The 15668-nt window shown below is 38.5% G+C and overlaps 1 protein-coding gene across 2 annotated transcripts in view; it reads right to left on the reverse strand.

Moving 5' to 3' along the window:
• The window catches only part of SNCAIP (synuclein alpha interacting protein), a 74976-nt gene that overhangs the window by 25825 nt on the left and 33483 nt on the right, over positions 1-15668 (reverse strand). For both annotated transcript variants that reach the window (XM_082621701.1, XM_082621702.1), the window contains exons 3-5: positions 14742-15610; positions 12897-13076; positions 7149-7262 (exon numbers count right to left, since the gene is read on the reverse strand). In XM_082621701.1, the coding sequence (XP_082477827.1) occupies positions 7149-7262; positions 12897-13076; positions 14742-15610 (1163 nt within the window). The remainder of the gene's footprint in view (positions 1-7148; positions 7263-12896; positions 13077-14741; positions 15611-15668) is intronic.

Consider the following 15668-nt stretch of genomic DNA (forward strand, 5'->3'; position numbering starts at 1 on the left):
CAAGAATATTATTGTAAAACCTTGGACTATTGAGATACCTAGCTTCTACTTTAAGTTTATCATGCTTCAACCATGCCTTCCTAATCCCATACCGTACAATCAATAGGCTTACAAAAAAGAGGCAACATCTTAAGTTGCTAAGTATAAGATAACCACACTGAAATAAAACTGGGACCCTCTTGATTTTTCTGACCAAATGTTGGTGGGGTTTTTTTGTTTGTTTTAACAGATAAATCTTTCTCTTCTTCTATGTTAAAGGAAGTGGACCCAAAGCTTTGAACACAAACTTTCAAAAGCAAAGACATAGAACAGTCAGTGTGTGTTGTCATAATCTGTTTGCATTTTACCCACTGAGTCTTTTGTGGTATTTACATGTTATGTTTGGCCTCAGGAGAAAGCACGGGGATGGGAATTCACTGTTTTAAAATAGAAAAATTAAATATAATGCTAAAAAAATATGAGAGTGGTAAAAACAACAGCATGAAGTTTAGTGGGTGGAATTTGACATTTAAAAAGATAATCATGCGTTTGTAATAGCCTTGAACCTCTCCTTAGCCTTTTAAAGGATTTTCTTTTCCAGTTATTTGCTTGGACTGGTCATGAACTTTTATATTTTTCTGGATTAAATTTGCCTTCACCTTCTGAACATGCCAACTAATCTGCTAAAGGAATGCTGGATAAAAACAGCCAACTCCTTTCATGTTTCTCCCCTCATGTGGGGAACAGGGCACTGTTTATAAAGGCATCTGTGACATCAGGGAGAGACTGAATATATGTACCACACCTTTTTCACACGAGCAAACAGGGAGTAAGCCCTCTAAAGAGCAAGAAGAGAAAATGTAATCAATACCTACAACCGACCAAGAATGCACCCCGGGAAAGCAGGGTGAGTGTTAGCTGCAAAAGCAGACAGACCTTGTAGGAAGTGAAACCCTCCATGTCCCTAGAGAATGAGGTGGAGCAAAGCCTGGAGGCTAGGGTTGGGAGATAGGAGTGGGATAAGATAGGCTGATGTGCTTAATCCTCTTCTTCAGAGGCAAACTTGGAGGAAGCTGGGAGTGACATTTGGACCAGAGCAGGTGATGTTTCAAATGCATAAGGTACAACAACTTCCTTTATTTTTCCTAATTAGGTAGGGAAAAAAACAAAATATTTTTATCTGGAGACAGATGATCGAACCATGTGATCTTAACTCCTGAAAAGATCTGGATGAGTGGGTGTACCTCAAGATCAGTGACATGACCAACTGGTTAGAAGTCAATGCCTAAGATACAGAAACATCAAGAGGGCAGGTTGCTGTGCTCCTACTGGTGAAAAGGACAGTCCTGCCATCTTCAATGGTCATTGTCAAGCTTGTGGTGACCTGGTTTGCTCCATGATATTACATGTTAAGAATGCGGAGTGGCAGAGATTTTAGGGAATTATCCAATTCAATTATTTTACAAATCAGAAAACTGAAGAAGACAACTGGATATTCTCTGATACTCTAGCAGCTTCTCTCTTTAGCAAGTAAATTTCAGAGGAGTTCAAGATACTCAGAAACGTTTTATATGTACCTTCTTGTCAGGCATACTTTCATGTTTTTCAGACTCAGTTAAATATTATAGTGGATATGTCTATTCCACATGCACAGGAAATGCCCTTTATTATAATTCAGTGTTTCGAATAACTGAATATAACTGAATAACTTTTAGTAATGGAGTTATAGGAAATAGAATACTATTCCTAAGACTAGGAATTTTCCCTTTGTAGAAACCTGGGAAGAATCTAGAGACCTGGACTTTGCAGGGGCTTGATGACCTGGGAGAACAGGGCAAGGTCTGTGTGAGGCAGGAGCTGCCTTGGCCCCTCACTCTCCCAGTAAGGTGCAGTCCATACTGTTATGATAACCTGCCTGCTTTTCTTACGATGGCATGGATAATTCTTTCCTATAATTAAGGCTCTTACCCAATTCAACATGCAAGACTTACATAAAGGAAGAATGTTTATCCTATTGTTCAGAACAAGGCACGTCTTTGCCCAGCCCCTCCAATTCAGTTTTGTGTTCTGCAGTGGACAATTTACTTTAATAAGAAGCTATGCAACTGGCCTGTTCACTGAGAAATCAATGGAAATGACAATCTCCCCTACGATACGGTGCACAGAAGCACTGCTCAAAAGGATGGGCTGGCTGTCTACTTAGGATTTCTGAGAGGGACATGGAGATGGCTAGAATCCCTTGGTTTGGGTAAAAGCATGTTTAGCATCCAGTCTCTGAGAAATGCTTTCTGCTCTGATTCTGGAGAACATTCCAGCAGAGATCCACAGACCTACAATTTAAACAGTGACTTATTTGACAAATATCTAGTAAGGAGAACAGAACAAATACAGCTATTTTCTCCAACTAAGAAGGCCCTTGTAAATGCATACGTGTTATAGATATATATGCAATGATGCCCACCTCTTCTTTTATCTTTTAGACATTCTGCGGGTTCTCTCCTCTGCCCCCCACCAGTGTGTGTGTGTGTGTGTGTGTGTGTGTGTGTGTGTGTGTGTCAGGAAGAAGATGTTAAAGGAAGAATGTAACTTCAGATCTTCATTTTCCCATAGGTATTGCTTTCAGAGAACATCCAATGCAGTCCCATGGATGGGCTGGCTCTTCTGTATTATTTCTGTTTTACAGAATGCCTCTCCAATTGACATTCCACCCAATCACCCACACACCCACCTACCCATTCAACTTAGATCTAACGACTTGAAACCTACTTCATGTACTAGTTTCCTCTTCTCGAGATTTTCTGCTCTTTTGGTAACCTGTTTTAATGTTGTATTTTGCATGTTCTTAAAGGCAATGCAATTTATTTAAAGCGGCAATTAATGCATGTAATTTATGAGATTTGCTGGACAGTCTAATTAAAAATGTAATTGAAAACTATGCCACAGGTTTATTACTGGTATCAATAAAATGTCTACAGTTTTGTTACAATCATAAGTTCTAAAGGAAGCAGCTTTGTCTGTGATCATAGGTTATCAAATCTAACGTGCCATCAATTATAAGATTCACTCCAGTTTTTGACATGTTCAAATGTAAAAAGATGGCCAGCAATAATCTCATATTGTCATTTACTGTAAGATAAATGTAAAATCTAGAGATAGTAAAATGTAAAAAAAAAATACATCTAAGAATTGATTAAATAGGTTAAGGCCTAAATAATTCTTTGCCAAATTTCTCTGATACTTCACTCATAGTGAAATAAATATATTAAATAATACTTATAGAAATAAAAATAATAAAGTGGAAGGTATCCAATAACCATAATAGCCAACATTTACCTAGTGTCTAATATGTGCTGGCAGTGGGCAGTGCTTCATGTGGCTTTTTTCATTTGGACCTCAGAGTAACCCTGTAAAGAAGGTTCTATTATCTCCATTTTAAAGATGAGGAAACTGAGGTCCAGGGAGATCTTTTCTTTTTTTAAAAAATGTAAATGTATGCAAGGCTACTGAGCTAGTAAGGGTAGGGCTAGGATTTAAACTCAGACTCAGGAGCTAATGTTCTCTGTCTTCTGAGTATGAATATCCACCATGGCTCGTTGCCCCATGACCCCTGACTCCATAAAGGACACACTTCCTTTCCAACCCTTGGGTCACAGAAATCACATTAACTGTCAGTCTGTGGGTTGTTGAGCTCTGTGTTTGTTAAGCTTTTTCAAAGGTCCTTGGAGAGCAGATGAATGCTTGTGCCATTCAAAGATTTTTCAGTTTGCTTTCATCTGCAATCATAACCCTTTCAGTGCTGTTTACTTATTTCTACCCCATGACAATGAAACAATAAAGTCAACAGAATATTTCCCCTTTTTAAAGTAAACCGTGGAAAAACAATAACACAGCCTGTGGAAGGAACCCCCTCACCAGCATGCCTATCACTGTTCATGACCATTCGTAGGAACTGCTGAGCTTTCTCTTTTTTGAAAAAGTGTCTTTTTTTTTTTTTTTTGATCCATATCAGGGCAAACATTTAAAATGGAGAATGAACATAGTGTAGGCAAATGTGCTCTTTCTTGGTAAGTGCTTAATGCTATGATTCCTGTTGTTTCTGTAGCAAAACTCCTTGACCAAAAGTCACATGAAAGATTCAGAAACAAAATGATAAGTTTGATGTTGAAAGTATCAGAGAGCCCACTGAACCAGTGACCAATGCAAAACAGGCCGGAGCCCCCAAGCACCTGAGGGCAAGAGCTTTGCTGGGATGCTGGACGAGACCATCTAAACCTTCATGTTCGAATAAAACTGCCCAAGTTACACAGGCGGTGACTTTGACTTGAGACAATTCTGTCTCAATTGTTTTGCCAGAAAGCATCTCTCTCAAGGGACAGCAAAGCAGGCCCATCCGAGGACGCCCCTGCTCGTTCCCTGAGCGTCCCTCATGCTTTCACCTTCGTGCTCCCTGTGGCCGGTTTTGCTAGGTACAATCAGGGAATGAAATAACTGCCCCCTCTGAGACCTGGTGTGTCAAGAGGAGGAAAATCAATTCCTATCACCCAAAGATCTATCACTCCAGAAGACCACTAAAAACTGCTGGCTACCCTGTGGTTCTGGAGCCCTTAAAGGTAATTTTAACCAGAAAAAGGACACAAATTGCGAGTCAAATGGAGCTCATTCTTTAAGAATCTATAGAAGGGGCAGAGGGCAACTAAAATAAACCAAGAGAGGAATTTTCCTCTGTACTATCCTTTCCAAAGGTATTTACTGAAGAAACAAAACCAGAACACACTCAAGTGCCTGCTTGATGTAGAAAAACCTGCATGTGCTGAATCCATTAGAAAACTGTTCAATAACAATCTTCCTTATGAAAATATTAGCCTTGTAATGGTTCCAAGTTCAGCATCTCCACAGGTCATCTGTTACATAAGAGGTCGTGGCGGATGTAGGATGGCTGGGCAGAATTTGCAGTCCTAATGGGCTTCTACATTTTCTACATAGTTAGGAATGTTCTCCTGAAGGCACTGCTGGAGTGCCTTGCTCAAAATTGTACTTGAAGTCATTAAAAATGCTTATCAGCTTGAAATAACAACCTGAAGACCGATACTAACATGAAGCAAATGTTTGACATGGCTCTTCACATAGGTCACTATTTTCCATATTTTCCTCTAGTCCAGCCAAGCAAACTACACTATCACCCAACCAGTCCCAGAAATGGCACTTTCTTTTGTTCTGTCCCAATAGCTTCAAAATTATGAGAAGCCTGCTGTGAGAGCTGAAGAGAGAAACTGGCACATATAAGCAACATTGCTCAGGACAAAGAAGGCCGGATGCCCAATTATTGACTTAAAGTCTCAGAACAGCAGTGCAATCCTTTCCTCCTTTTCTTTGGCAAGCTCTTCCAAAAGTGCAGTCAGCCTTTTCACTGATATCTGAAATTCCTCTTTAGGCTCTACACAAGCAAATGAAATCAGGGGTATGAAACAATTACTCAGACAATTTGAGAATAAATAAAATTTTGTTTTATACTGAGAATGATTTATGAAAACTATTGTCTTAATGATTCTTCTGGTCATTTGAAAATACTATTCTCCCCTTTGCCAGTCTAAGCAAAAAAAGGGCATCTTAACAAATCTTATTAATTCTTACGTTTGTAGATCACCATGACTGGGGCTCATAAGTGCAATACACAAAGAAAATGGAGTAATTATTTCAAAGACATTGGCTTTTACAAATTTTAAATGTTCTTCCTGCTCCTTTCTTCATTCCATAAATTTCATACGAGCTGTGTTAAGATACTCCAAATATCACAACGTATTGTTAGATAAAATTGTAAAAAAAGACTTCTGCAGCTGTATCTGTGCCACTGTAAACAAGCTATACAAATTATCTACACAAATGGAGGAAAAACAGAATCTGGTCCCAAAGCCAAAGGACCTGAGTTGAGATCCAGCCTTTGCTCTTACTAGCCATTAGACCACATGCAAGCCACTTAAGATTTCTTTTTTCAGTCTCCTCATCTATAGAATGGGGATAAAAACAACAGAATCCAATAAGGTTGTTTTAAGGCATAAGCCAGATAATGAACACAAAATCCAATGGCATGGTGCTTGGTACATATAGGAAACATTACATATATATTAATTGAAGTTACCATGGCACAAAATAAACTATCACCGAACATGACTCCCCCTGAAGAAAGGCTGTGGTAATATTCTAGGAGTCTATTTTTAAAATTTGAGATTGTTATGCTTGAAAAAGCATAATCTCTTGTTGACAATACCGCAATTTACTGCCACTGGGAAAGTTTATGAAGCCAAAGGGATAAGGTTATATGCATGAGAAGCAATTTTCTTTGCCACAAACAAATGTGATTAAATCTATTTTAATACAGTGCTGACTTTATTTATATTTTTTTAAGACTGAGATTGGCATTTTGTGGTTCCAATTTTTTTAAAAAAGATAATTTATACTCATCCTTCTCAAAGGGAGTTAGTGATGATTTTTTACTGCATACACTGGATGTGATCTGTGTACATCAGTTACTCACACTGGGATTTCCTAACGCAGAAACTGGTTGTAACTGAGACTCATTTAGTTAGTGTGATTGCTTATCTTTAATGGACGGAGACCTCCTCGATTAATGCCATACCAAAGATTTTCTTCTTAATTTTGGTTTCAAGAAAATCTATCATTTTTCCTTTTGACAAAAGTTAAATTTGTTTATTGTAGGAAATTTGGAAAAAAGTGAAAAATATAAGAAAGAAAATAAAAGCCACTTATAATTCTACCGAGTGATAATTACGATAAAAACAAGTTGTGACATAGTTTTTTCTAGTTTTCTAATCTATTTCTCTTTCTCTCTCTCCAAAATTCAAAGTTGGTACCAAATTACAGGAACAGTTTTGTATCATACATTTTAATTCAATATTATATAATGAATATTTTTCTGTAAAGTTCCATCATATGGATGTTGCTTCATTATTTATCCAATATCCTATCTGGAATATTTAGGTTGTTTAAAACATTTCTTTCACATAAAAAATGCTTCAATGAATATCACTGCTTATAAATCTTTGAATACATTTTTGATGATTTTTTATGTTTGGATTTTAATGGACTAAAAATTTAAAAAGAGATAGATTACATAGCATGCAAATAGAAGATAATTAAAAATTTCTTCATACCTGGCCGAAGCAACCTGCGTAATGAATAAGGCTTGGAAAATCCTTAGAACAACTCAATTCAGCAATGGCTTCTGTTTCACTCACCATCCAGCGTACGCACTCCAATTGACCATTCTAGATTAAAAAGAAAAAGAAAAAAGAAATTTAAGGTAATTCAGGTTTGAAAAAATACCTCACAGGTGGTAATTTTACCAAGGGAAAAATCACATGAATTTAGGCTTTTATATTTGGCGTAATTCATTTACAATAAATGTATATCACCTATTATATTTCTGAACAGTAATTTTACTCTAAATCAACTGCATAATTTTTACTTAATACATTTTCATAATTTCATCAGTTATTTTAAAATCAATTTATTGAGGTATAATTTGCGAACTATAAAATATATTCTTTTTAAAGTACAGTTTCATGAATTTTGACAAATATATTCTCTTGTTAACTACAACTCCAATCAAGATGTAGAACATTTCCACCACATGCCCACATTTCTAGTAATCCTTTGTTCTCATACGCCTCACCTTTGCCCAGGCAACCACTATGATTCCTATCACAGCAGAATAGAGTATGTACTCTTTTGCATCTGGCTTCTTTCACCCAACATAATGCTTCTGAGATTCACCCAAGCTAGTGCTTGGAAATAGTTTATTCCTTTTTATTGCTGAGAAGTATTCCATTGTATAAATATACCACAATTTGTTTATCCATTAGCTCTGCTTTTTCTCTTGATAAGTTAGCATGTTAGGAGTCCAAAATAAAGAAAAGGAAAATAATCCCATTACACTGGCTCAAATGCTACTTTCACTGAAGCCTTCTCTGATTTCATGCCCACAGTAGCCCTGTTCTCCTGTGCTCAGATCCCACACTGTGCAAACCAGGAAGGCAGTTGTGACATATGTAACCTAGTGATTAAGACCCAGACTTTGGAATGGATTTAAACCCTTAATCCACCACTTAGTTACGAGACTTTGAACAACTTACCTCACCTCTCTGATACTCAATTTTCTCATCTATGAAATAGCAGGGGTTAGTAGCAGCTACCTCATGGAGTTACTGTAAAGATCAAATGAGGTGATGCATGTCAGCTTACTAAGCACATAATACATCACCTTACACTGTATTAAAATGCTCTCTTAGATCCTCACAATAACTCCATAAGACAAATGAGACATTCAACTGCTTTCCTGGTTTGCATTGTGTAGGACCTTAGCACAGGAGAAAAGAACTACTGTGGGCATGAAGTCAGGGAAGACTATTCTAAAAACAAGACAGGGTGGGTAATCTTCTCATTCTTCATTTACTCCTATTTGGATAATGGAATTTCAAGTAGTCAACTTCCAACTATTCACACGCAGAATAGTTCTCTCTGACTGGGGCATCTAGCATGATCAGGTATGTGCTGAATAGCTTCCAGGTGCCCCATTCAGATCTATCTCCTCTTGTTTCTGCCCTCCTTCCTGCCCAGGGAGGCTGATCTGTATGTGTTGGCTCCCTTGCCCCCTGGCTTCTGACTGGGTTTGGCTAATGGAAAGCAGCAACAGGAGACCAGGAAAAGTGAGTGAGTTTGAGGTCTCCTTTGTTCTCAACTCCCCCTTTATGGAGGTGCCACTGGTCTGCTGAGTCCTGCCACCAGTCAAAGGTCATAAGTCAGCAGTTCTACTCAACCCTCTCTATCTCAAGGTCCTTCCCCTGCCCTTTCAGGCTCTGGGTTGGTAACTGTGCTCTGGTTGTTACTGACCCCAATATACTGCACTTTCCTTCACGGGCTCCCTGCACCCTGTCCACCCACCCTCCTTTTGTATATAAATCATTCATTACAGACTTTCCTTAAATTACACAATTTGAGCATGCAGTGTTTCTTAGGAGAATTTAAAAAACCCCACTGACACAACGTGCTTCATTCCCTCTGAATAAAGAAAGGTGTAGGAACCACATTGAGTGTCTATGAGGCAAGACAATTTACATCAATGGATATTTACACAGAACACAAAAATATGAGGCAATAGTTCTGATTTTAGTAATTTGAGTCTTCTCTCTCTTTCTTTCTCTCTTTTTTGGTCAGTCTAACTAAAGGCTTGTTAATTTTTTAAAATCTTTTTATGAGACCAAATTTGGTTTTGTTGATTTTCTCTATTATTTTTCTATTCTCTATTTCATTTATTTTTGCTTGAAAAAATTTAATTTTCTTCCTTCTGCTTGCTTTGAATTTAGTTTGCTTTATTTTTCTAGTTTCTTGAGGTAGATTAGGCTAATAATTTGAGCTCTTCCTCCTCCTTCTCGTCCTCCTCCTTCCTTTTTAAACATATGCATTTACAACTATAAATTTCCCTCTAAGCATTGCTTTAGCTGCATGCTTAAATGTTAGTATGTTGCATGTTCATTCATCTCTAAATATCTTACCATTTCCATTGTAATTTCTCTTTTGATACAATTATTATTTTGAGGTGTGTTAATTCTATATACTTATGAATATCTTAAATTCCCTTCTGTTATTAATACCTAATTGTATTTCATTATGGTGGAAGGACATACTTTGTATGATTTTAATCCTTTTAAATTTATTGAGATCTGTCTTATGACCAAACATATGGTCTATCATGGAGACTATTTCATGTGCACTTGAGAAAAATGCATATTCTGCTGCTGTTGGGGAGAATGTTCTGTTAGATGTGTGATAGGTTTAGTCACTCAAGGAAACATTTAAACAAATAAAAAGTTGCTAGAGAGGGAAAAGGAAATATATCACTACTATGATAAGCATAGTAGTATCACTTGAAAGCAGTATCACTTGCCATTAATAGAAATACCAAGAAAACAAAAAATGTTAGTAACTTCTAGTGGGAGATTTTTGCCTGCTGAGGTCCCTGAGCCTTCGGTCACTCACTGTATGTTAAAAAGGAATATCAGTAGGTTATATATTTTCTCACCAGACCAGCATTTTGTCTTTGGGCTTACTCAGAAATAAAAAGAGAATCAAGGTTATCTCATTCCAAATCCATTTAGATTCTAAAGTAATTTCTTGTGCTGGCTCTATTTTAGAAAACAGACTGTTCTCACCTTTTAGAAATCTTTCTTTACAATTATTTTGCTTAACTGTTCCCAAAGGGCACTTAATAATGCCTGTTGAACTCCCATAGTATCTAGTGTTGGGTCCCCATAAAGCACTCAATAAATTCTGCATGTAGCTGGCAAGAACTTATGATGTTCCATATTTAAGGAGTTTAACAGTATGGGGAGATGTTCTTAAGCCTTGCTATAACTTCAGAGCCCCTTTTCTAATGTAATCTTTTTATTTGATACCTTGTCTCTGACTCTGCTTCCTGTCAGCCAAGACATGTTATCTGAGCAACTTCTGCCCATTTGTACCAAGTTTGTTTTCTTTAATGACAGCAGGGTTCTCAGAACTGTGCTTAAGGAGGTGAAATACCACCAGTTAGTTACTAGTGTTCAAAACAAGGTCCTAAAATGGAAGAATGATGACTTCTTAGCACTCCCTCAATTTCATCAATGTCCATCACAATATACTAATGGACTGAGGCAGGACATGTGTCAGGACAGACAGCCAAAGAGGGTGGCATATATTATAAAATGTTTGTATTTACTGCTTTTGTAAATTCTAGATTAAATAAAGCAGTAAAAGAATACTTCCAGGGCTTCCCTGGTGGTGCAGTGGTTGGGAGTCCGCCTGCCGATGCAGGGGACAAGGGTTCGAGCCCTGGTCCAGGAAGATCCCACATGCCGCGGAGCGGCTGGGCCCGTGAGCCATGGCCGCTGAGCCTGCGCGTCCGGAGCCTGTGCTCCGCAACGGGAGAGGCCACAGCAGTGAGAGGCCCGCGTACCGCAAAAAAAAAAAAAAAAAAAAAAAAAAAAAAAAAAGAATACTTCCATTTCTCAGATCATTGTCCAGAAGTAAAGTATGAAAAGCCTGAGACTGCAAAACTATAAGAGCTTTTGAGTCCTGTGGGCTTGATGTATGTTCTTCATTGAAGCAAAAAGATTTATTGTTTAAGTTTGCATGCTGATTGTATGATGGGGATCCTATGTTGACTGGAGCAGTTTAAGAATGAATTAACACTTAATATGGATACCATAGAAGGAGTTTACCCAGGGTTGGCTTAATGACCACTAAATTTCTTATGTACCTTCCTACTCGGAAGATCCTTACCCTATCAGAACAAGCACTCAGGCATATAAATTAACAAAAAAATTTCATCCAACGATGTAGTTAGAATATATTCCAAATGCACCATTAGTCAGGAAAACTAATGAGAACTGTATTTTATAAATACTAAAACGGCAAGGCAAATGTCAACAATCACTGGCATTGCAAGAATATTTTAGTCATCACTGACACATGCCCACTGATTACCAAACCCAACTCCTGCCTTCCTACAGGATTCTGACATGGGACTAGATCCTGAATTCGCCATCCTGCACTTGTATTACTGATAATTTACCTGCCTTATCCACCAGGCTATCAGTTCCTTAAGAAAAGGGACTATGACTCATTTAAATTTGTTTTGCCAGCAGCTTAACACAGTACCTGGTGGACTCATACACATTGCTGAAGTCCACTATGCTTGACTTTGACTTCACATTTCATTTCTCTTTCTTCTTGATGGCTGCCTGCAGTTCAGCTCTTAATCTGACATAGCATCACTAAACTAAAGGAAAATGATATTCACTGGGGTCATGGATTTCTTATTTGATCAAAAAAGCTAATCACTGAGTAACATTAAATAAAACAGAAAACAACTTTTTAATCTTTGCTGAATGATAAATAAATTGAAGACACAAAAATTCAGATTTGCATAAGAGGTATACTGGGGAAGGAAACTGCTTGTTTTTCAAATATAACACGTTCTTCAGTGAATTCACAAGTAGACTTCTTTAACTAGCAAGTTCCCCTAGTAAATTTCAGTATAATTCCATTTATAAAAATTATGATTATTCAGCTTTTAGAAGACATAACTCTTAAGTAAAGTAAAGTACATATGCAGAAGCACAAGATGTATTATATTTCCCTAAACTTCACTTCTGGCTTATTAATAAATGTGACTGAATTCCACATTTATTTACCAAAGATCTTAAAAGTAATTTTAGTTTAATAGCTAACCTTCTCGTGATGTGTTATATTTTACAGAGGCACTCACTGCAGTGCTATAAAAGACCATGTTTTCCTGTACCACAGTTTCTAGGTTTTAACTCTATCCCAGTTGGCATTAATTTGTGGAGTTTTTGACAGGTAACATACTGTACTCTGCAAGAGCCAAACGCAAACTCGGCACTGATATTCTAAACGTCTGATACTGCAGACGTTTAAACTTGAGATGTAATCCATTAGAAGTCCACTTTATTGTCTGAAATACTTCTGAGTGCTAGCATCCCTTATAATGCACCTTTTCCTCATCTGTCTTACTCATTATACTCACATTAGGAAAAAATGAAACAGCCTCACACAGATCCAGGGTTGGTTAAGAATAACAAAAATTCTCAGAATGGCAACAGATCATTTTCCTTTCTCTTTATTAGCTGATTTGAAGCTTACCCTAAATTGGAATATAGTCTCAAAATCTCAAAGCAGCTAGTGACTGAAATGATTAACCTTTTAAATACAATAGGTTCATTTGCTGTTTGCTTGGCATATCACTCTTCTCTCCCTCCATTCTAACACTGAAACTTACTAGGAATCTTCAAATATAGAAACCCAACTTTTAGCTGTGGAGGGCCCGGCCCCCAACCAGTCACCTTGATGGCCAGGCCTGCTGGAGTCAACTTCTCCACATTTCGCTCGTTGAGGCAATCTTCTCCCATCAAAGACGTGAGGTGCTGCAGACATTCTGCATGTCCCTGCGCTGCGGCAATGTGTAAGAGATTGTTTCCGCTTTCATCATGAATTTTGTCTAGATTGTCGGCAGCTAGGTGTGGCTGAACACAGAGTGAGAGGAGAAAACTTAAGTCAATAAACCACAAGGAGATGCTACGGGGGTTTTGCTCCGGGCACTGGGAAGAAGAGATGAGCTTCCAGAAGCTCTGATGGCAGCCATGGGGATCTAATAAGTCAGAACTCCTTGCAATGAATTCTAATGATTTTCAATGACATTTCTGTTATACTGCGCTTTAGAACATGAATGCTCAAGTGACTTATCTTCATGGGAGACATGTGACAGACAAGAGTCAGCAAGTCTGTAGCGGTTCCAAGCTGGCTTTCTAACAACTGTGATGACACTTAAGGGTAACTGGCAGCTTCCCTGGCTGTCTCCTCTACTCCTGCTAAGTTCTGAGGGCCGGGCTGTGTTTTATTCCCTGTTGGAGGTTTGTTAAATGAATGAACTACCTGTCTTAACCATCTGCATTGCCTTGAACTATGGAGAGCTGGCTCTGACGGCTAGCTACGTGATGAGTGCTTCAGATAGTGCTCCCACGGGTACCTCTAGACACTTTCATCCCTAAACAAACTCCTGGGGCTTCTGGAGGCTACCTGGCCTTTGGTTTCCTCACCTCTAGTGAAGTTCAGTCCCCTGAGTATAAACTCGTTGATAAAGACCGTTGGGTAAAACTGAGAGGTGTTATCACTTGGGAAACATAAAAACACAGGAAAGACAAAAGAAAGGAATGAACCGAGGAGAAATAGAGAGGAAGAGCCAGGAGAAATGGAAAAGACATCTTCAGGAGATGAAAAAAATATTACTTTACTTAGTAAAACTGTTCAATCATATCATCCTATTATAACACTAAGATGTGTGATAACAGACCAAGCGCATTATACTTATCTACACATGGCTCTACCCTAAGTAGAATCACACTGCCAAGATGTGATGATTTTCTTGAATGAGACTTTAATTAACACCACAGTGTCAGCTCAGGCTTACTACTGTTTGATCCAAGTCTGGAAGCCAGGAAAGAACAACGTAGGCAGATGGAATGTGACTGCAGTTTAGTTTTCTCTGAGCCTAGGCAGAACAGACTTTTCTTACATCATATTACTCTGTGTCTAGAGTCTTTGGAAAAGCTTCTTCATTCTCCCTAGACATGCAGACCTGGAACTAAAAAAAACTCTGTGGGTCAGAGGGCAGTCAAGCTCCAGGGTAAGTTTCTATCTGCAAATGCTTTCAAACATCCTGGTCCAAGTCTTCTGAATAATGATCAGAATAAAACAGAAGACCCTCTGTTCATGTATCTGGCAGGTCCCCCATCAGCAAGGAACTGACATCCCCACAAATAACTGAGTGAGAGCATTGGGAACCATTTGAAAAGCAAAAAAGAAAGACATTAAGATTCATATTAAAGAAAGTGCTGGGCTTTTTTCATTTTGTTTTGTTTTTGTTTTAGACTCTGTGTCCTTATTCCAGTTGAATTCAGGCAAAGTTCAAGTGAAATAACACTCTCCTCTATAGCCAGTTGTTTTTCCTTGTGCTATCCACCTAACTTATAATTTTAAAACTCAAAAGTCACATCTCCCAACCAAAGCCACAAGTAGAGATTAAACAAAAATTGGAACAAAAGCATCATCATTCTGTTACTAATGAATGGAGTTGATAAAACTGGAGTCTCTAGATTGTTAACATGTATACAGAATTAATTCATACTTACCAGGAGAGATATTTGCCCTTCTTTAACGATGTTCAGGATGCTTTTTACTTTTTTCAGGTACTCACTCCTTTCTTCTGGGCCTTGGGAGCTGGTCCAGTTCATGCCACCGATCTGCTCCTCTAGTTTGGGGTCTGGTGCTGAGGACTGCAGATGGAAGGTCCTGAGCTGGCAGTCTGGCATTGCCTTGTCAACTTTCCGACCATGAGGCTCACTAAAGGTCTTATTTGGGGGGTCCTTATTCTGGTTTTCAGGCTCATAGGCAGAGCCACATTTAACCAGAGGAGGAGAACTCTCAGATTCTTCAGTGGAGAGCTTCTGCTGGTCACGGACGACAGAGGATGATTTTCTCAAGTGAGGGCTTTTCACAGGAGAGAGAACACAAAATGGTGTCATGTTGGACAGTGAGTTCTCAGCATTTCCTGTCGAACAGGCTTTGCTAGAAAGGCCATTGATGCTTGTGCATAAACCCAAAATTCTTTTTTCTGAAGTCACCTTGGTAAAAGAGGCAAGCTGTTGACTGGATTTAATGTAAGGCACATCCAGAATCTCATCCATGTCGAGGTCATAATGCTCCAGTTCGCCCAGCAAGGGGCTGGGTTCCGTGCTCTTAGTTTGAGGGCTGCTCTCTCCATCTCTGGGGCTGAGCTCCTCAGGTTGGGGGCCTGGGTCAGAATCACCCCCTTTCTGATACTCTGCCTTCTGGTTCTTTTGGTCATCACTTTCATTGTTCTCCAGAGTCTCTGGCTGATGTTTCAGTGGGGACACTCGCTTCACTGGGCGGAACTTACTGTATACATCGGCGATTCCCGTGGGCTTCTGTGTGTTTGTAATAAGAGTTGAGACACTGCAATTCCAGCTAGAGCTAGAAACTGTTTTAAAATAAATTAAAAGAGGGGACTATTAAAAACTGTTTTAAAATAAATTAAA

The sequence above is a fragment of the Mesoplodon mirus genome (assembly GCF_964341445.2).
Source record: "Mesoplodon mirus genome assembly, chromosome: 5".
Classification (NCBI taxonomy): domain Eukaryota; kingdom Metazoa; phylum Chordata; class Mammalia; order Artiodactyla; family Ziphiidae; genus Mesoplodon; species Mesoplodon mirus.